General features: G+C 47.0%; 1 protein-coding gene across 2 annotated transcripts in view; it reads right to left on the reverse strand.

Annotated features, from left to right (window-relative positions):
• The window catches only part of LOC106572368 (plexin-A1), a 269,207-nt gene that overhangs the window by 217,706 nt on the left and 27,922 nt on the right, over nucleotides 1-23,579 (reverse strand). For both annotated transcript variants that reach the window (XM_014146446.2, XM_014146445.2), the window contains exon 2: nucleotides 18,781-20,145. In XM_014146446.2, the coding sequence (XP_014001921.2) occupies nucleotides 18,781-19,953 (1,173 nt within the window). In that variant the 5' untranslated portion in view covers nucleotides 19,954-20,145. The remainder of the gene's footprint in view (nucleotides 1-18,780; nucleotides 20,146-23,579) is intronic.

Consider the following 23,579-nt stretch of genomic DNA (forward strand, 5'->3'; position numbering starts at 1 on the left):
AAAGCTGGATGGACAAACTACTTAGAGAGAAGAGCCAAGAAAAGATACTAGTCTTGCTGAACCAGAATACACAGACACTGGAAACAGCCCATTTCTGGCCGACCGCCAAGTTCATTTTGATTTGTGGTATTGGATACAGCGGTGCGATGCTGCTTGCCCTTTGTTTCCTGTGGCCAGCCAATGGTGGCTTTCTAATTGGCTCTTAACGGCACTTGGTCAAATGTAAGTGAGGAGGGACTGTGATGCTGGTGAGCCCTGCCATTTCCTGCTAGGAGAGAGAGGGAGAGAGAGAGAGAGAGGCAGAGACACATTGGCATTATAAACTGAGCCACAAATCACCCAGGGCTCATCTACAGCAAACACACATAGACCCACTAACATTAGTCTGTCTGTCTGTCTGTCTGTCTGTCTGTCTGTCTGTCTGTCTGTCTGTCTGTCTGTCTGTCTGTCTGTCTGTCTGTCTGTCTGTCTGTCTGTCTGTCTGTCTGTCTGTCTGTCTGTCTGTCTGTCTGTCTGTCTGTCTGTCTGTCACCACGGGCCTGGTAGTTTACCAGCAGACAGTGTCTGCTACAGCCATGTTGGGGGATTTGGGGGCGATGATATAGGTGTGGGTTAATACAGCTGAATACAGCACAGTGCGAGCCCTTTCCCAACAATACAGAGTTAAAAAGTAAGAGAAATTAGCAACAACAAAAAAATGTAAACGGAAATAGTAACACAATACAATAACGAGACAATATACAAGGAGTAGAGGTACCGAGCCAATGTGCAGGGGTAAGAGTTAGTTTAGGTAATTGAGGTAATATGTACATGTAGGTAGGGGTAAAAGTGACTAGGATAGATAATAAACAGAGGAGTGGCAGCGTATGTGAAGAGTTTGTGTGCATGTGTGTGTGCGTAGTCAGGGGCGAAAATCTGATATCAACTTTGGGGGGGACAATTACATGAAATTTTCTCAAGAGCAATTCCTGAGGGGGACACCAAAAGTAGTGCTGTAACACATAGCCTACATTGTAATATGGTAAATGTATATTGAGGAACCAAAGAAATAAGGTGTTTGCTGTACTCCTAACTACCGGTACCCAAAACTACACAACTACTCACAACAGCAATACCACTGCCTTTAACAAATCTTAGTTCAGTCACCAGTTTAAGTTGAGAGTGGGGGTATCCATGGCATTTTCCAATTATGTTCCTATTTTACAAGTCAAAAAAATTGAGAACCTTTCATAATGTTGCCAAACAAAGACTCAACAAACTTACCTGAGACTCCGTCTCTGCCAGTCTGTCCCTGCATATCTGTCCCCAACTCTGCTGTCTGTGTGCCATCTGTTGCCTGCTCTGCCTAATAACATCATTGTGAAACATTTCCATTAGAATTTCATTTCTTTCTTATGAACATTTTATCAACTAGTCTTTGAGATATTAGGCTACTAGGGTTCTTACTTTGCGTTTTGGTGTACTGAAAAATACTCTGATGTCCGTCTTTTATTTTTCTGCCATTTTTCTACCTGGCTGGCTGGCTACACACACACACACAGTGTGTAGGTTATTTACAGTAGGAGATGGGCTTCTATCATCTTATCTTTTATCATTCTATTTGGGCTTCGATCTAAAAGGTAACTAGCAAATGTGAAACGGATTAAAATGACAAGAGTTGACAGCTGTATGAGTTCACCATTTACACAACATATGCTGCAACCTTTTGTTATTTTAATTTGTAATTTGTAATTTGTTTCATATTGGCTGGCTTCCAACAATAGCTGAATTTGCAAAGCAAGCGAGCACCAATTCCGTTTCAGTGGTGTTTGCTATAATCTTTGCTACCCGGGTTAAATAAAATAAATAAATAAAAGTTCCCTTGCGACAATTTAGCTTTTGCAACGAGACCATTAAATATATTTAAGACAATGGTAGAAGAAGAGTGTAGTTCTGTTCAGTTTGGACTTCAGTTTATCGCTAACCTTATCACAGGGACTTTGAAGCACTAACTTACATCATCTGCATGCTGATCTCGGAATAAATTGACGATAGCAAAGATTCCATCTTTGACGAGGCCACATAAATGGAATAGGTACTAGCTAGCTTAATAGTTAATATTTGCGAGCTAGCTCTGCATATTCAGCTAGTGTGTGTGCGCGATTGACTGGATTAACTTTACGTCAGTTACGTTCATTGAGTGCCTTTCAGACAGGAGACACGACCCCTCTGTTACCTTGCCAGTGGATCAAACCATTGTGAGGAAAAGGGTGGGGGGGTCGCAATCTTTTGAAACTTAAAATCGCGCTATTAAGTCTCTATAATCAGCACAATTGCTTTCATTGCGTATTATTAATGTTATTTAAATTACATAGTTATGTTTCAGTGATATATTGGGGGGACAAATCATATTTTTCCCAGGATGGGGGGGTCGTGTGTCCCCCGTCCCCCCCGGAATTTCCGCCCCTGTGCGTAGTGGGTAAAGTCCAGTGAGTTTGCGTAGAGCTGGTGCAAGAGATTCTGGGCTAATAAAAAGGGGGTCAATGAAAATAGTCTGGGTAGCCATTTGATTAACTGTTCAGCAGTCTTATGGCGTGAGGGTAGAATTAAGGAGCCTTTTGGTCCCATACTTGGTGCTCCGGTACCGCTTGCCGTGCGGAAGCAGAGTAAACAGTCTATGACTTGTGTGGCTGGGGTCTTTGACCATTTTTAGGGACTACACCGCCTGGTATAGAGGTCCTGGATGGCAGGAAACTCGGCACCAGTGATGTACTAGCCCGTACATGCCAAGAGTGTGCAAAGCTGTCATCAAGACAAAGGTGTCTACTTTGAATATATATATATTTTTTTTATCCCAGCCCCTGTCCCCGCAGGAGGCCTTTTGGTAGGCCATCATTGTAAATAAGAATTTGCTCTTAACTGACTTGCCTGGTTAAATAAAAAAGAAACAAAAAAATATTGATTTGTTTAACACTTTTTTTGGTTACTACATGATTCCATATGTGTTATTTCATAGTAGAAAATAATAAAAATAAAGAAAAACCCTTGACTGAGTAGGTGTGTCCAAAGTTTTGACTGGTACTGTAGTTGTTCCTTTTGTCCAGGTGGGAAAAGGCGGTGTGGAGTGCAATAGAGATTGCCTCATCTGTGGATCTGTTGGGGCGGTACCGAGTGGGTCTGGGATGATGGTGTTGATGAAAGACATGACCAGCCTTTCAAAGTATTTTCAAAGCATTTCATGAAAAACTGTTCTGACATTCATGGAAAGATATTTCCAACACAGAGACTCCAGACATGCAGACCAGAAGAAGACTGGCTAAGATGGCGCTGATGAATTGCGCCTACAAAACATTGCAGGTTTCTACTTTTTCTAAGGCTGGGCACGCTCCCACCCTCATCAACGGGGCTGGCATGGAGACGGTCAAAAACGGCAACTTCCTCAGCGTACACATCTCCGAGGAGCTGAAATGGTCAAATCACTTGGACTCTTTAACCTCGTGAAGCTGAAGAAAATTTAGCCTGTCCTCGAGGGCCCTCACAGTGTTCTCCAGGAGCACCATCGAGAGCATACCGTCGGGCAGCATCACAGCCTGGTACGGCAACTCCACTGCCGCTGACCACAAGGCAATACAGAGGGTGGTACGCTCAGCCTAATGCACCATTGGGTGCTCACTGCCTGCCCTAGAGGACACCAACAACACCAGGTGTCACAGGAAGGCCAAGAAGATCATCAGGGACCACAGCCACCTGAGTCACAGCCTGTTTTCCCCACTTCCATCACTCAGATGCAGGCAGTACAGGAGCATCATGGCTAAAACTAATATACTGGCCAATAGCTTCTACCCTCAGACCATCAGCCTGCTGAATAGCCCCCCCGCCCCACATCTTTGGAAAAACACCCTCCCCCCTCAACAGCCCCCACCCCAATGGACAACTATCAAGCTGAATACCAACCACTGCACCTACCCCCTCCCCTTTTTACAGGTGTAAATATGTATATATTTCAGATCTACACTGTTGGAGCTCGCAGCTTAGACTTGCCTACCTCTCTTCCATTTTGTATTCCTATAAAGTCTCTCCCTAAACAACATCTAACAGGCCCACACCAGTAAACGCTTTTTTTCTGAACACATCTCATATCCCTCTCTTCCCACATACTGTAGGAGTGCCTTTGATACCTGTATCCTCTCATTAGATGGGATCTATTTATACAGACCATGCCATATCATTATCTGATACCGCCGGCAGACTAGACAGAGAAACAGCAGTGTACATGCAGCTGCCAGCAGAGTGTGTGTGTGTGTAAGTATGTGTGTCCGCGTGCAGTTTGTGTGTGTTTATGTGTGTACTCTGTTCTGCTAGCTAGTATATTAGCGGGCAGTGTGTCAAGGCCATAGTGCGGCGCGGCAGTGAGGCAGGGCCAGGCTGTGAGACAGATGTTGGGATCCCCTCTCTCCTGACCCCACACAACACAGCTACATTCCCCAGCCCTGCACAGCCCTCCTCTCCCCAGTACAGAGGCCTATTATGAGGCTGCACATGACCCGCGCACGACCTGACACACACTGGGCTACACACAGACATCTGGCACTGACCATAGACATATAGAAGTCTATACACACACACACACGCACGCACACACACACGCGCGCACACACACACACACACACACACACACACACACACACACACACACACATCTGGCACTGACCATAGACATATAGAAGTCTATACACACACACACACACGCACACACACACACACACACACACACACACACACACACACACACACACACACACACACACACACACACACACACACACACACACACACACACACACTGACCATAGACATATAGAAGTCTATACACACACACGCACACACACACACACACACACCCCCCCCACACACACACACACACACACACACACACACACACACACACACACACAACCTGACACACACTGGGCTACACACAGACATCTGGCACTGACCATAGACATATAGAAGTCTACACACACACACACACACAAACTGACACACACGCATAATAATCTGTAGATAAACAGACAACACACAAATCCTTAAAATGGAATACAGTAATTCCTTTAATGTTCTCAAACCTTATTTTCTCTTTAATGTGTTTGTGTAATTGTATTCATATCATCTCACAGTAACTTAATGAACCTGTATGTACGTACAGGGTTAGGCTGTTCTGTTTAACATGAAAACATCTGTCGTTTAGTGCCCTTCAGATGACGATAACTCAATAGTATCCCTGCACTATTATAAATCCTAGGAGTATTCTGCATGCCAAGACAGTCTTTCCATTGAACCAGAGTGCTCTCTTTTTCTCCTCCAATTGGATTGGAAGCAGCTGTGCTCTCTCGCTCTCCTAATGTGTCGAGTAGGAAACACAATTTAGGTACATTTTTGAACATTACTGACCTAGATCTGGGGTTCTACTTTCCCCTCTAAAGCATGAAACCCACCGAGAATCTCACTGCAGATAGACTGCCGATAGGTGCTTATCAAAGTGGGAGGCCGTTCCTTCTCTTGCTAGAACAAAAATGGTACCTGCTGCGCGCCGAACCAGTAGCGACCAACCTACCGATTCTACTTGTATACTCGCAATGCTTGTCAGTGGCCAACAACTTGACTTTCAGCCAATCAGAGAGCACGAACCCCCACGTGGGGGAGCCAACAAAGAAAAAGGAAAAAAGAGGGCATTGTCTCTGTACATCCATGGATGAGCCAGTCACACTTCATATGAAATGTAGGCTATGGGATGGTAGCTACAGTGAGGGAAAAAAGTATTTGATCCCCTGCTGATTTTGTACGTTTGCCCACTGACAAAGAAATTATCAGTCTATAATTTTAATGGTAGGTTTATTTGAACAGTGAGAGACAGAATAACAACAAATGTTATAAATTGATTTGCATTTTAATGGGGGAAATAAGTATTTGACCCTATCTCAATCAGAAAGATTTCTGGCTCCCAGGTGTCTTTTATACAGGTAACGAGCTGAGATTAGGAGCACACTCTTAAAGGGAGTGCTCCTAATCTCAGTTTGTTAACTGTATAAAAGACACCTGTCCACAGAAGCAATCAATCAATCAGATTCCAAACACTCCACCATGGCCAAGACCAAAGAACTCTCCAAGGATGTCAGGGACAAGATTGTAGACCTACACAAGGCTGGAATGGGCTACAAGACCATCACCAAGCAGCTTGGTGAGAAGGTGACAACAGTTGGTGCGATTATTCGCAAATGGAAGAAACACAAACGAACTGTCAATCTCCCTCGGCCTGGGGCTCCATGCAAGTTCTCACCTCGTGGAGTTGCAATGATCATGAGAACGGTGAGGAATCAGCCCAGAACTACACGGGAGGATCTTGTCAATGATCTCAAGGCAGCTGGGACCATAGTCACCAAGAAAACAATTGGTAACACACTACGCCGTGAAGGACTGAAATCCTGCAGCACCCGCAAGGTCCCCCTGCTCAAGAAAGCACATATACATGCCCGTCTGAAGTTTGCCAATGAACATCTGAATGATTCAGAGGACAACTGGGTGAAAGTGTTGTGGTCAGATGAGACCAAAATGGAGCTCTTTGGCATCAACTCAACTCGCCATGTTTGGAGGAGGAGGAATGCTGCCTACGACCCCAAGAACACCATCCCCACCATCAAACATGGAGGTGGAAACATTATGCTTTGGGGGTGTTTTTCTGCTAAGGGGACAGGACAACTTCACCGCATCAAAGGGACGATGGACGGGGCCATGTATCGTCAAATCTTGGGTGAGAACCTCCTTCCCTCAGCCAGGGCATTGAAAATGGGTTGTGGATGGGTATTCCAGCATGACAATGAAAATACATGGCCAAGGCAACAAAGGAGTGGCTCAAGAAGAAGCACATTAAGGTCCTGGAGTGGCCTAGCCAGTCTCCAGACCTTAATCCCATAGAAAATCTGTGGAGGGAGCTGAAGGTTCGACTTGCCAAACGTCAGCCTCGAAACCTTAATGACTTGGAGAAGATCTGCAAAGAGGAGTGGGACAAAATCCCTCCTGAGATGTGTGCAAACCTGGTGGCCAACTACAAGAAACGTCTGACCTCTGTGATTGCCAGGGTTTTGCCACCAAGTACTAAGTCATGTTTTGCAGAGGGGTCAAATACTCCCTCATTAAAATGCAAATCAATTTATAACATTTTTGACATGCGTTTTTCTGGATTTTTTGTTGTTGTTATTCTGTCTCTCACTGTTCAAATAAACCTACCATTAACATTATAGACTGATAATTTCTTTTTCAGTGGGCAAACGTACAAAATCAGCAGGGGATCAAATACTTTTTTCCCTCACTGTTGCTAAGTGCACAGATGCTTTGCACACAACACTAAATACTTCCTCCAAGCTAGCTAACCAATGTAGCTAGTACTGACAATATAATGTAATCACAATGGATTAGCTAGTTTCCATAAAACTGCTGCCTGTGTTAACTGGCGAGTTAGTGCAGTGTCCTTAGCTAGCTAGCTATATTGTGCTAGCTAGCGAATATGCTAACGCTAGCTAGCTAAACATTTGGCTGGTACTGACTGTATGGGATTATGGACAGTGAATTACATTGTTTATTCATCATTTTTCTAGGTAGTTATCTAGCTGTGGCCATTTGGCTAGTATCAACAAGGGCATTCTACAAAATAGCAACATTAGTGCAGATAGCTTGGAATCTAGACCACAAGCAATACGCACGGATTTGCATTGCCAAACAACGCTACTGCCACCTTCTGGTTTGGAGTATTTTTAACAAAGCTGAGTTGCTGACGACTTCCAAGGTCTTTGCTGTGTGAACACAAAATAGATTGACTGCCGAAATTCTGTTCAGAGGTGCTAAGTACTGTCGGCAGGCAAACGTTTCACAATCCTACTGATGTGTCTGAGCTTTAGCCCTGAAGTCTGAATGTACATAAAAGTGTGTGTATGATTGTGCGTGTGTGTGTGTGTGTCTACATGTATGTACGTTTACATGTGTGTATGTTGTTTTGACAGGGCTCAGGGGTATTGATGGTGTTTTGCTGCGTCCCAGGGTATTAGTGGAAGCCAACATGTGACTGTTCCCTACAGATTCTGCTCCTAACGCACCTCTCCCTAGCAACAGGCTCTATCAACCAAACATGAAAGGTCACGATGCCTGAAGCTTGGTTGCCACCTTGGGTAGATGTTTTTTTGCACCTGGATGTCTAGAGAGAGCATGGTGAAGTGCATAGCAGAATGCCCTGTGGCAATGTTTTCTGGGTTATAATAATAACACTAAACTACCTAGTGACAGACAAGAACAAATAGGCCCATAATAATGAAAAACAACAAAGGAATTAGTGGAGACCACTCAACACTGAGGATGTGTCATAGGGCTGTGGAGACTACTGTGTCAGAGTCTGTTGGGCTACCATCAAACAAACATCATGTTTTCATGTAATACAGCACAGATAGTTGACGCTTTTAACCATGTTGGCCAAGCAAATGCTTTGGATTACAATCGGTATAATCTGAAATAAAACGCCCAGCCAACTCTAATCTAATTACTAAAGCCCTCCCTGGACTGATTTGCATGGTGGCAGAGGAGGTCAAACACACACACACACACACACACACACACACACACACACACACACACACACACACACACACACACAGCCCTTGTAATCTCTGTTGATGTTTTCAAACTGCTGTGGCATAATGAGTTCTCAAAAAATGTAAATTTGTGGCTCCCTCTCTCTCTCTTTACGCTCAGGAGAGGAAGTTCATTAAACTCCATTCATCACGCCAGCAAAAAGCCCTCCACATCCCATAGTGCCCCACAACCCCAATGCCATGACAACAGAGGAACTGGGAGAGGGGAGTGAGATGGCAGGGCTCATCAGGGATGCACCTTTTCACTCTGGGTGAAGGACTGGGGTGAAGCCTCTCTAGAAGACAAGAGCTGGGAGCTACTGCTACTCACTCTGTATGTTCTGTACGACAGCAGCTCAGGCTGAAGCGTCAGAGCTGAGTAACATGCTAACAGAGCAGTACAGTTAGCTGCTACTGCTGCTCCCTACAACATAGTGTAGCACAGGCTGCGGTTGTGTCCCAAATTCCAACCTATTCCCTATTTATTAAACTACTTTTCACCAGGGTTCATAGGGATCTGGTCAAAAGTAATGCACTATGTAGGGAATAGGGTGCCATTTGGGACGTAATCTGAAGCCTCATGCTAACAGAGACAGAGAGGATGTGGTGAGTCAGTTCCCTCTAAACCCCAAATAACAAACTGTGTATTATACTGGAGAGAATAATGACTGTGAGGCTGCCATGGCAGAGACTGGGGAAGGCTTGGCCAAATAAAATAATGGTCATAAACAAATACTGTTTGCATAACCATCTTGGAACAGACTGTTGCATTTCACATAACATCAGCCATGGAACAACAATTTGTTTCCATAAGCAAAGCAATATACTCCAGTGGAAACTCTGGCCTTGTTAAGGTCCTCTGCTTTCAGATGTGCACACCCCCCTTCCCTCTGTTTTTAAAAAGTCTTTTTTTTTTTTAAATGTAACCTTTATTTCACTAGGCAAGTCAGTTAAGAAGAAATTCTTATTTACAATGATGGCTACCGGGGAACAGTGGGTTAACTGCCTTGTTCAGATGCAGATATTTACCTCGTCAGCTTGGGGATTTGATCCAGCAACCTTTCGGTTACTGGCCAAACACTCTAACCTCTAGGCTACCTGGCACCCTTGTCTCTGAGATTTATAATCCGTAATCTTCATTAATAACTGACTGGGGCTGTTGCAGTGATGGTAATACCGCCACACCGGCAGTCATGGCTCATGACCGCAGTAAAATGCCATGTGTATGCATGCACCTTCCCATTTACAACAGAGATCTGTATATAATGACGAGATGCATGTGTCCGCAGTAACAATGGGAGTCGTTGTCCCAAAGGCGGGAAGGCAGGCAACAAGCTTAGGCCCAAAATAAGCCCATAGAAAAGCATTGGCCTAATTTGGACAGATTTTAGCGAGACTGAAACCTCTCACTTCGCCTCTTCCTCTATGGTTTTTACACACACACACACACACACACACACACACACACACACACACACACACACACACACACACACACACACACACACACACACACACACACACACACACACACACACACACACACACACACACACACACACACACACACACACACACACACACACACACACACACACCAAGCCGCTCCCCCTGCCTCTCATGTCAACAAAGTTGAGAGATCTGGTCCCGTGTGGCTCAGATGGTAGAGCATGGTGTTTGCAACGCCAGGGTTGTGGGTTTGATTCCCACGGGGGACCAGTACGGAGAAGAAAAAAAATGTACGAAATTAAATGTATGCATTCACTACTGTAAGTCGCTCTGGATAAGAGTGTCTGCTAAATGATTAAGATGTAGATCTTCCTTTCTGACAAGTGGTTTCAACTCACAATTTGAGGTTTGGTCCAACATAATCGGTCATACGGACACCAAAACACATTGAGACATTATTTTACTGTAATAGAGGACAAGTAAACTTCTCTAATGATACCCTTATTATGTCTCAACTACTCAAATGGTGAGCATGGCAGACACTACTAAAACGAGAGTATCAATGAACATTGACTCTGGAAAAGGAATGCTCAGTTTGTCGCTCGCGGCATTGTGGTACCACATACCGCTAGCAGCATTTTAGCCAAAGACTGTTTGTTATACTAGCTGTCCAGTCTGTTTTTATAAATGTGCAATAAGTATAAATCAAATCAAACTTTATTTGTCACATGCGCCGAGTACAACAAGTGTAGACCTAGCCGTAAAATGCTTATTCACCAACCGCGCAGTTCAAGAAGAGTTAAGAAAATATTTACCAAATAAACTAAAGTAAAAAAGAATAAAAGTAACACAATAAAATAACAATAACGAGGCTATATACAGGGGGTACCGGTAACGAGTCAGTGTGCGGGAGTACAGGTTAGTTGAGGTAATTTGTAAATGTAGGTAGAGGTGAAGTGACTATGCATAGATAATAAACAGCGAGGAGCAGCAGTGTACAAAACAAATGGGGGGGGGTCAATGTAAATAGTCCGGTGGCCATTTGATTAATTGTTCAGCAGTCTTATGGCTTGGGAGTAAATAACACAACTTGTTCTCATTCTAAGAAATACAGTAGGCCACTTGATTTCAACATCTGAAAAAAGTGGACAGGCTAACATGCCTATGGTCATTATAAGTGAATGAGCATTATGCATTTTCATAGACAGACTTGAAAGCCAGATCAGTGATTTATTGTAAAAAAAAAAAAGCAGGTTAAACTATTTTGATAAAATAATGAAATTATTAGTGAGTCTTCTGGTTGTTGAAGGCTTATATTTAGCCTAGGTATAACTTCACAAGCCCTGAATTCATTAGATTATTTTTATATTTAGCCTAGGTATAATTTCACAAGCCCTGAATTCATTAGATTCTGTTTATATTTAGCCTAGGTATAACTTCACAAGCCCTGAATTCATTAGATTCTTTCTGACTGTTTGAAATGCAGTGTATTTGACCTTCAATAGTACAACAACGCATATTTAGAGTAAACATTAAAAATCTAAATATAGAGTTCCTTCAAAAAGTATTCAGACACCTTGACTTTTCCACATTTTGTTACGTTACAGCCTTATTCTAACATTGATTAAATAGTTTTTTCGCCTCATCAATCTACACAAAATACCCCATAATGACAAAGCAAAAACACGCTGAAAACCCCCCCCCCAGAAATATCACATTTACATAAGTATTCAGACCCTTTATCCAGTACTTTGTTGAAGCACCTTTGGCAGCGATTACAGCACTGAGTCTTCTTGGGTATGACGCTACAAGATTGGCACACCTGAATTTGGGGATTTTTTCCCATTCATCTCTGCAGATCCTCTCAAGCTCTGTCAGGTTGGATGGGGAGTCTTGTTGCACAGCTATTTTCAGGTCTCTCCAGAGATGTTTGACCGAGTTCAAGTCTGGGCTCTGGCTGGGCCACTCAAGGACATTCAGAGACTTGTCACGAAGCCACTACTGTGTTGTCTTGGCTGTGTGCTTAGGGTCGTTGTCCTGTTGGAAGGTAAACCTTCGCCCCAGTCTGAGGTCCTGAGCGCTCTGGATCTTTCAGAGTTTTCATCAAGGATCTCTCTGTACTTTGCTCCGTTCATCTTTGCCTCAATCCTGACCAGTCTCCCAGTCCCTGCCGCTGAAAAACATCCCCACAGTATGATGCTGCCACCACCATGCTTCACCGTAGGGATGGTGGCAGTTTTCCTCCAGACGTGACGTTTGGCATTCAGGCCAGAATCTTGTTTCTCATGTAGCTGGCTACTTACTTTCTATGATTAAACATTATAAATATGATGGCCATGCATTGTTTTTGCAAAAAAAGACCTTGCTTTTTCATTGTAAGCTCATTTACTTGTGTGGCTGCCAGCCAAATAGCTTTGCACTTCTGTTGTCATCTGATGAAATGAAGCTGTTTTCTGCTGAATGTGTTGCACTAATGTATTTTCTTTGAAGGAAAACTAGTCGCACGTCCCTGATCACTCTATTGAAGCAAAAAAACACTTGACTTTCAATATAAAACGTGACCCCTGTCAATACACATCTGGACTCACCTGCTCCTGTTTTCTCCTGTTGTGCTACTTACAAACACACGTGACTGGCTCAAGTGTGCTGGGATACTACGGTAAGCTTCATAATGTAAAATAATGTGACGGGTGAAATGAAGAATGCAATCTGCTTTATTGCACTGCAGGTATTTATTTAAAAAGTAGATACAAATATTCTCATTTTGTGAAAAACGTATTGATGGTATTGAAAAATCATTGTGTGGCTATTTCCAAATACCCCGGTGTGCGGTATATACTGTATACCGCCCAAGCCTAGATGACACAGCCTTCAAGTCTCCACATTCTCCCTTCACCCAAAATATGTTCTGAATTTCAGATAGAGCAAACATTTGAGGCTGCCGCAAGCTCTTCAGCATGCTCCATCCACTCCAGACAAACCAACATTACATAAACGACAGCCTTTTAAATCCAAAGCATCGCCACTGGTTTCGTTTTGTGGGAAGGAGGAAGAATGGGGAGAGAGGCTGAGATTGTGATGCTAGTGGACTGTATATTCCCAGCCGTGTCCCAGGGAATAGTCCTCTCAGGCCTATTGCCTGGCGTCTCAACTCTCTGCTGCAGCTGAATATGAAGTAGACTAATGCTTTCTGGATCCATCTCATCGCACAGCGCCACAGGAAACAACAAATACAGCTGTACTCACCATCACGGCTGGTAAATAGCTCCATAGCTCGAAGTGATAACAGCCCCCTACTCACCCACACTCTCTACACACACACACCACACACACACAAACACACATCAATAAATAATTACACTCACAATTAGATCTGGAGCACAAAAAGCCTGGGCTCGTTAGGAGATTTGCAACCTACACACACTTTGCAGACGGTGAAAGGTTGAGAGGGGGAGGTCATTTTTCCTACGACCCAGTTAACTATCTGAGTTATTGATTTGATATTGCATCTCGTTGTGGGATAGATTGCACACGGTCTCTTCTCAATGCACACACATCTAGCACTGCCAGCAGCTTCATTTGAATAACAGGGTAAGAGAATCTTTACTGGGATGAGTGATGCTAGCGCTCTCATCTCTCCCAGTTAGTACAGCAGCCGTGTGTCTGTATAATCAGCAGAGGAGCAATGTGTCTTAGAATACAGCTTCATCTTCTCCTGATGGCCTGGTCCATCCATGTGTCTGTATAATCGGATGGCCTGGTCCATCCATGTGTCTGTATAATCGGATGGCCTGGTCCATCCATGTGTCTGTATAATCGGATGGCCTGGTCCATCCATGTGTCTGTATAATCGGATGGCCTGGTCCATCCATGTGTCTGTATAATCGGATGGCCTGGTCCATCCATGTGTCTGTATAATCGGATGGCCTGGTCCATCCATGTGTCTGTATAATCAGATGGCCTGGTCCATCCATGTGTCTGTATAATCGGATGGCCTGGTCCATCCATGTGTCTGTATAATCGGATGGCCTGGTCCATCCATGTGTTCGTATAATCGGATGGCCTGGTCCATCCATGTGTCTGTATAATCGGATGGCCTGGTCCATCCATGTGTCTGTATAATCGGATGGCCTGGTCCATCCATGTGTCTGTATAATCAGATGGCCTGGTCCATCCATGTGTCTCGTATAATCGGATGGCCTGGTCCATCCATGTGTCTCGTATAATCGGATGGCCTGGTCCATCCATGTGTCTCGTATAATCGGATGGCCTGGTCCATCCATGTGTCTGTATAATCGGATGGCCTGGTCCATCCATGTGTCTGTATAATCGGATGGCCTGGTCCATCCATGTGTCTGTATAATCGGATGGCCTGGTCCATCCATGTGTCTGTATAATCGGATGGCCTGGTCCATCCATGTGTCTGTATAATCGGATGGCCTGGTCCATCCATGTGTCTGTATAATCGGATGGCCTGGAAGGGAGGGAGACGACTTCCCAAGACACCCTCATGGTTGACCTGTCCTTGGATGCCATGGTACTGCTGCCTAACCCTGGCAATGGGCTGGGGTTTATGGTTGACTGGCATTCCAAAGACAGGAGGGCTTGAGCTGAAAACATATAACCAGTGAGCATAGGGCCTTGAAACGTTCTAACAGTATCCATTCATGTGGGATGTATGTACTAGAGAAATACCAGCCGTAATGAGGTTTAGAGGGAGACAATAGAGCTGAAAACAATAGGGCAGCTTTGGCACAGAGGAAAGTCTTTGAACCATAAGACAGTGTCACCCCCAAAGACAATAACATGTCATCCGCCCTGCAACCCCCCACCAAAGTCATCAACGTTGATACATATTAATAAACACAATTATGCACTCAGTGTGAGGATCTAAGGCTGGGTTTTTTTCTCATCCCCTCGCTGTTGGTTATTGGAGGCCATTTTTCTTCAAATGTTCTCCCTGGCCCAGACAATAAACACAGTCTTATTTATACACACAGAGCAGGGGAATGCTGCTATGCATCGCAATGCTTCTCCTTCACAGCCCAAGACGTGCCTCTGCTCTACACACCTCCAAAGAACACAGGCTTTACTGGTGGTGGCCATTTTGTTCTGCTGTTGCTATTTTGCTCTTTTCTGTATTTTGAGGACATGCTGAAAGGCTCATTAGGAATGCTAAACCTGTTGTTTTTATGGGCACATTACATGGCTTTGGAAATGAGCCCGCAGCTGGCACGGAAGGTGACCCGTAACTTTCAAACTTCCAGCATTGCATTAAACTACAACGGACTGGCCAATCACTGGAAAGGAGGAGGAGGAGTGAGCTATTCAAATCATCAGCAGGCCACTTGGGGCCATTTTGGAATTGATACGGCCATAATGCCTGTATGGAGCTGCCATTAGTAGTGACATTATTAAGGCTCTCATAACAGCACATGACAAGCAGGCAGCAACCTAACACTCAAGTCATCTGTCTGAAACAGTGAGTGTTTGAACTGCCGCTTCTCTCTCAGCTGACTCCATTATGACTCTGTGTTCCAACTGGAAGTGACAAAACCTGTCAGAATCCATGACAGATAGTTAACATGGTGGTCAAGAACTTCATTATGGGTGTAAATGTCTTTGTGTAAAATAATCTCGGAGCTCTGATCATCAATACAGTAATAGAGTCCAAGGTCGTGCTAACGAACTGGAGCGGCTGTCTGGCTCTATGAAACATGAGGCCTCTGTAAAATCAGCGTTATATCCCCATGACATGCCCTTGATCGATCACAAGCACCAGAGCAGATGGTAATAAAGGACAATCATGTAGTTTATCTAATTTACATATCATGCATAGTCTCATATAGTGACTCAGTCATGGTGAGCAGAAGAGAGACATCATGTGTGCTGCATGCCTAGCCTTATTCTGTCTGTCTGTCTGTCTGTCTGTCTGTCTGTCCCTGTCTCTCTCTTCTCATCTCTCTCTCTCCATCTGTCCCTGTCTCTCTCTCTCTATCTGTCCCCGTCTCTCTCTCCATCTGTCCCTGTCTCTCTCTCCATCTGTCCCTGTCTCTCTCTCCATCTGTCCCTGTCTCTCTCTCCATCTGTCCCTGTCTCTCTCTCCATCTGTCCCTGTCTCTCTCTCTCCATCTGTCCCTGTCTCTCCATCTGTCCCTGTCTCTCTCCATCTGTCCCTGTCTCTCTCTCCATCTGTCCCTGTCTCTCTCCATCTGTCCCTGTCTCTCTCCATCTGTCCCTGTCTCTCTCTCCATCTGTCCCAGTCTCTCTCTCTTTATCTGTCCCTGTCTCTCTCTCCATCTGTCCCTGTCTCTCTCTCTATCTGTCCCTGTCTCTCTCTCCATCTGTCCCAGTCTCTCTCTCTTTATCTGTCCCAGTCTCTCTCTCTTTATCTGTCCCTGTCTCTCTCTCCATCTGTCCCTGTCTCTCTCTCTATCTGTCCCTGTCTCTCTCTCCATCTGTCCCTGTCTCTCTCTCCATCTGTACCTGTCTCTCTCTCCATCTGTCCCTGTCTCTCTCTCCATCTGTCCCTGTCTCTCTCTCCATCTGTCCCTGTCTCTCTCTCCATCTGTCCCTGTCTCTATTTCTGTTGCATCTGTTCCAAATAGATATTTCATCCCGGTGTCGGCACAACCTGTGTGTGCTTTAAGTCATTGTGGTTTCGGAGAGAAAGTGACATTAATTGTTTGTATGTTGGAGTGAGGCAGAGGAGTTTCTGATTGGGGGGGATTGTTATCAAGCACAATTAAATAACAGAAGGTGAGGACATGGCTGAGACTCAAATGTTTGGCATGTCCAACATGCCCTACCGGCACTACATTTGACCACTACTTATGCACTACATAGGGAATAGGGTGGCATTTCAGACGCAGCCCAGGTGAATAATGCATGAGCTGGATGTTGGCAGTGTGTTGATGGAGGACTTTCGTCGGAGAGAGCAGAAGGAGGGAGCGTAATCTTTTCATCTGCACCAGTCAGACATGCTGCCGTCATTACCTCAGCAGGTTGCCCCCAGCCTGCCATTAGAATAGCCACGGTTATTACCATTAATACAAGCTAGAGAGCTGGCTGCTCACTGTCTGCCAAGCATCCAGCACAGAGAGAAGACGCCCCCACTACTCCGCTCTCTTCTCCTCTCCACGGCTGTGGTAGACTAATCCTCCTTCTCAGCCTGGATCTGATGGAGGGAGGGGGGTGGGCGAGAGAGAGAGAGAGAGGGGGGAGAGGGGAGAGAGAGAGGGGGGGGAGAGAAAGAGAGGGGAGGGAGAGAGAGATAGAGAGAGAGAGCGAGTACCCCACCCACGTCCACGACAGAGAGCTGGGCGCAGTGAGATGAGAGCTGCTTCAAGGCACTGTTAAACGTTGCTTTAAAGGAGAACATATCTCCCAACAACCATTTACCCGTACATCTATAATGCAATAGCCATCCCTTTCTCTCTCCATGTCATGTCATTCCAGTGACTGGAGGTCTATGACTGTCCTTGTGCATGGCTAGCCTGTCCCTAGCAGAGGAAAACAGGGAGACTATCGGGATTGCATAACATGAGAAATGGCAGACTGACCACTACAAAGCCCAGCCAAGCCAAGGGAGTCCTGTGTGTTTCCCCTGGCCTGTGAGCCTGTGAGGGCAGGAGAGGAAGCCTGCCTGCCAGCCTAGCCTAGGTGATTATCAGAGCATCAGAAATGCACGCTCACAATCTTCCTCCCTGTGCAGGCCTTCCCTCCGCCCTATCCTCGGCTCCAACCCCAGCCTCGGCTCCAACTCCAGCCTCGGCTCCAACTCCAGCCTCGGCTCCAACCCCAGCCTCGGCTCCGACCCCAGCCTCGGCTCCGCCCTATCCCCGGCACCGACCCCAGCCTCTGCTCCGACCCCAGCCTCGGCTCCGACCCCAGCCTCGGCTCCGCCCTATCCCGGCACCGACCCCAGCCTCGGCTCCGACCCCAGCCTCTGCTCCGCCCTATCCCCGGCACCGACCCCAGCCTCTGCTCCGACCCCAGTCTGCAGCCTCCAGGTAAGGAGTCCCGTGAGGACAGGGGTGACACACCAGGCGACAGACGACAACCTCAGGACTATATAAATCAATTAGAGCCGGAGGAGAAGGGAGACTCCCAGCAAACAGAGTGACGGTCCACAAATCCCCCACACCGGCCTAATGATGTGGCAACAGCAGCCAGGGTGGCCCGGGAAGAGGGCTGTCGCCACATCCATAAAGAGACAGGAGGAGAGAGAGAGAATAGAGAGTGATGCTGGGAGAGGAGGGAGAGGGCAGATTGACACTCCCTCTGAGGGAGAGGAAAAAAAGAACGAGACATCTCCACAGATACATCTGCAATCTGAAAAAGCCTATGAGGTTAGCTGCTTCCGCTGTGACTCAGTTGATTGAGTCACAACAGAGTTCTAACAACAGAATGTTGTGGACGTGTGAGTCAGTGAGTGTGTCTAATTGAGATCTAGCAGCTCTGAGGAGGGCTAGTGTCTGCTCTCTCTACCCTCTACCCTCTACCTCCCTGCCTGCAACACATACTGTATGCTCCAGTCTCCATGGACAGACCCCTCTCTCACACACATTCTGGATTCATGAAGCTAAAAACTGAAACTTCACTCAGAAAGAGGTGCTTTACCAAAATCAACATCATCACAACTATCATTCATTCACACACTGAAAGGAAAACATACTGAGTTGATGCAGGCTAGTTCTTTGTTGAGCAGCCAGGGAAGTGACAGTTTCCCCTCTCCTCTGTAGCAGGACTGGATGCGCTCCTTGATCTTCTCCTTGATGCGGCGCAGGGTGAACAGGCACAGGGCTGACTCCTTGGGGGGCTTGGCCCGGTTCTTCTGGCCCTGGGCAAACACCGTGAACAGCACCTCCTCCTGCTCTGAGATGCCCAGTGAGCGTGCCAGCTTGGTCCCGGGACGGCTGAGGTAGGCATCCTGCACCAGGCGGTACTCCACCCCATCTTTGGTGCAGCCGATTGGGAACTCCACATAGGAGTAGAACTTGGGGTCGTCCACGCAGAGACGGACGATCTTAGAGGTGAAGAACTGCTCCCCGCTGGCGTCGGGCGAGGTGAGCTGGGTATCCAGCTGCAGGGTCAGATAGTAGACAAACTGCTCGCTGCTGAAGCCGTAGATGTAGTAGATGTCGAAGGCGGGGAACTTGGAGAGCGTGTCCGAGGGGATCTTGAGCTGCGAGGAGACAAACTCATCCTGGTAGACGAAGCTGAACATGTCGGCATTCTCCTCGTTGTCCATCAGCTTGCGGCTGGAGAGCGTGGGGAAGTACTCCGACTTGCCGTCAATGGGCGTGCCCACGAACAGCTTGCCGGCCTCCCCTCCGCTCCCGGCCGCATCTCCACCAATGACCACCCCAGACATGGTGCCAGCCTCGGCCACGCTGGACAGGTAGTGCTCCTTACGGTGGTGCGGCTCGCCCAGCTTGAACAGATCATCCAGCCTGAGGAACTGGCAGATTCCCTGGGAGGTGCTGCCGCAGGCGATCAGGCGGTTCTGACCGTAGTCCAGCAGCAGTAGCTTGTTGACGTTGCTGATCTGGGTCAGCTCGTGGGGGCAGGACTGGACCCCAGGAGGGGGATAACACTTCTCGTTGTCCACCACAGGGCCTGTAACGTGGCTGCGCAGCTTGGTCAGGTTGCTGGACAGCTTGAAGATCCAGTTGACGGCTCCCAGATACACCTCACCTGTCTTGTTGTGGACCACCAGGTGTGTGAGCCCCCCCTCTGGTGGGGAGAAGGACCTGAGGTCGCTGGGGGTGGTGGCGAACACCCCCGACAGCAGGAGGAGGAAGGGAAGGAGAGGGCCTCCGAGGGGTGGGGTGGGGTGGGAGGTCATGTTGGGCTCTGCTAGGTGAGGAGAGGTTCCTGGGTGTGTGTCTGTTCCTTTTCCTCTACTGAAGCTGTGGCTGTCCTACACCAGGCTGAAGGAAAGAAGGGACGGTGGAGTAGCGCTGGCCTGGCGTCCTCTGGGCTCTGTGTCTCTGCTCTGTCGTCTATAACATCAACCCCAGCGCCTCGGCCGCCAGCCCTGCAAAGGGAAGGAAAAACACACATTAGGAGACAGGATCAGGGAACGCTCTCTCCCTATCGACTGAACAGGGGTTTAAAAGCTCTGCCTGCCACACAGAGCGGTGAGGGCAAAAAGAAGTCAGAATACATAAACATTCATCAATTACAATAGGGCCTTAGGGGGAATCCTATACAACATTTGATGAGCATGTCAGGCTTCCAGACAGAGTCTGACTAACTCAACATAAAGCATTAGGCTGACAGACCAAGGTGCGTCCTCATATATATTTTACACACATTGCAGGGATCCTCACCATCACCTGCAGCACTGCAGAGGGCCAGGCACAGCGCTGCAAGATGCAGCTACAAGTACATCCACTACTGTGTACTGGGATAGGACAGTTCACCCTTTCACCATCCACAATGACTTACAGTAGGTCAAATGTATCATGACCATACTCAAACAATTCCTAATATTGTCCATATGGCCTGAACATAGAGGGGGCAGGTTTACATGTTATACTGTACAACCGTGAGTAGTAGATGAAGCTGAGACTATAAAAGGACCAGAAGGAGAAATAAAAGATTACAGACCCAGAGGTTGTTCTCTCTCACACACACACACACACACACACACACACACACACACACACACACACACACACACACACACACACACACACACACACACACACACACACACACACACACACACACACACACACACTCTCTCTCTCTCTCTCTCCAGCCCCAGACAGACAGAAAGTCAATGACTGCTTTCATCTCCCAGTCCCAGTCAGCCATCATGACCTGCTGTATGAACCCACTGTTCTCCAGCCCATCAAGACAATGGACACATTGTGTCATGGCTGCAGTTGGTGTCTGAGGCACAGAACCGACCATGGTCTCAACTCAGTCATTCACCACGCACTGCCCCACTTACTGATGTAAAACGCTTCAGATTACATATAGTCTCGCTCACACACACAAGCATGAATGCTTACACATTATAATCACAGATCAGTGATTACACACCCACTTTTAAAATGGTGACGTTTCAAGGGCACTAGTCTGAGATGTTTCTCTGGAGATATCAAAACGATAGTTTAGATCACAGGTCCATCTACAAGGTGCATAACTATCCCAACGTTCTAACACTTTAATGAAAAAAGAAATATTGTCCCTGAATCAACATACGACGGTGCTTTGACTGAACTGGGAGGACCAAGCAGCTGTTTAATGTCTTGAGGAGACTGAATTAGACGCTCTGAAGATGTTAAAAGAAAAGAGTGACAGAGATGGAAGAAAGGATTAGAGAAGAGAGAGAAGTTGAGCGGAAGCGAGATGGATAAGGAGAAATCAGGATAGCGATGGAGTGGTCGTTAGTCTTCATGGCAAAACAACACCTTTTCCTTCCCTGAGAGATAGAGGATGTTGGTGATGGCTGCTATTAGCCAGTCAGTCAGTAATGCACCAGAAGTCACAGGGCCGTGCATGGCGGAGGAAATGCCAGGCAGGAGAAATGAATCAATTGGCTGCAGAGAGCGGAGTAGAGGGAAGCAGAGGGAGGCTGAGGCAGGTTGTGTTGTAGACGGACGGACGGACGGACAGCTGGGCTGGGCTCAACCTGCCTCCTCAGATAGCGGCCCCTGAGCCACAGCACCAACACTGATTTATTGCTTGTGGCATATCAATTACAGCACCGGCCACAAAACTGGGGCCTCATACTTAAGCAAATGTATACACACTGCATCTTTAACATAGAGGTCATATCAGAGTCTGGGTGAGGGAGGCAAGCCCTAGGCAACACCTCACATAGGAGAGGAAAGACTCCATCCTTTGCTGTCTATCAATGTTTGGCAGATACGCAAACAAACACTTATGTATGCACACACATACAGTGTATGCACTCCCAAGCTTACAGAATAAACAATTAGGCTGCATACCTGTATGTTACTACTGTCAAACACAGACACATACAGTCTACTGGAAATATTAACTTGAGGCACATAGAAGTACAGGGAAACAGCCTTGGCCCTCTCCTAAAGGAGGTCCTATGGCAGATCAGAACCGATTACTTCAGAAACCTCAACAACATGGAACTTCTATTTACAATTCATCTCCAAGGCCTACAGACAAGGAAATAATAGTTCAAATCATATTCACCTCACACTCCTCTACTGGCATTTCACAGGTCTCTGGAGGGGAGGGGAGGGAGGGGAGGGGAGGGGAGGGAGGGAGGGAGGGAGGGAGGGAGGGAGGGAGGGAGGGAGGGAGGGGGAGGGGAGGGGGAGGGGGGGCTGCCTAGCTTACCAGCTGCCATACTAGTATGTATGTTCACAGGACCAAGCCTTTCAATCCAGCCCAGCAAACCCCATCATAACAGAAGTGTGTTTCGGGTGAGAAGGCAAAAGCACTGTATGAGCAGCATGTGTTGCTCATACAGTCAATCTGGCATAAAAGTCCCAAAGTAACGAGTGCCTCCGTCAGGTCATGGACAAGGAGGGAGGGAGGGAAATAAATAGTGTCTTCACTGGGAAATAAAAAGCTGACAAAGACAGCAAAAAATACAACTGCCAAATATGCAATTTGAGAGATTAAAACAATTTTCAGTTTCGAGTTTTAATGCCATGTGCACAAGTACAGTGAAATGCTTTTCTTGCCAGCTCTAAACTCAACAATGCAGTTATCAATATCAGTGTAGCACTAAAAACAAGGTTAGGAAGCAGACAGTGTGCCGTTATTTTATAGGGTTCATGTTCAGATTGTGATTATTGAAAGGAGATTTAATGGGAGAATCTGCGACCAAACTAACCACATGTGAAAAACAAGGGTTAATTCAGGGACATACTGTACGTATATTTATATTGTGTATGTTTTGATAAGATTCAGTGTCTTTTTGTGGTGAAACATTGATATCTCTGTTAGGCTGGGCTCTGGGGCAGGCTGGGCTCTGGGGCAGGCTGGGCTCTGGGGCAGGCTGGGCTGGGCTCTGGGGCAGGCTGGGCTGGGCTCTGGGGCAGGCTGGGCTCTGGGGCAGGCTGGGCTGGGCTCTGGGGCAGGCTGGGCTGGGCTCTGGGGCAGGCTGGGCTGGGCTCTGGGGCAGGCTGGGCTCTGGGGCAGGCTGGGCTGGGCTCTGGGGCAGGCTGGGCTGGGCTCTGGGGCAGGCTGGGCTGGGCTCTGGGGCAGGCTGGGCTGGGCTCTGGGGCAGGCTGGGCTCTGGGGCAGGCTGGGCTCTGGGGCAGGCTGGGCTCTGGGGCAGGCTGGGCTCTGGGGCAGGCTGGGCTCTGGGGCAGGCTGGGCTCTGGGGCAGGCTGGGCTCTGGGGCAGGCTGGGCTGGGCTCTGGGGCAGGCTGGGCTCTGGGGCAGGCTGGGCTCTGGAGCAGTGCTAACTGAGGCCATAAGGACATGGGGCCATACAGCTGTAATAATAAGACTGTGAAGCTGGCTGTG

The sequence above is a fragment of the Salmo salar genome, chromosome ssa15, assembly GCF_905237065.1.
Source record: "Salmo salar chromosome ssa15, Ssal_v3.1, whole genome shotgun sequence".
In the NCBI taxonomy this organism is placed as follows: Eukaryota; Metazoa; Chordata; class Actinopteri; order Salmoniformes; family Salmonidae; genus Salmo; species Salmo salar.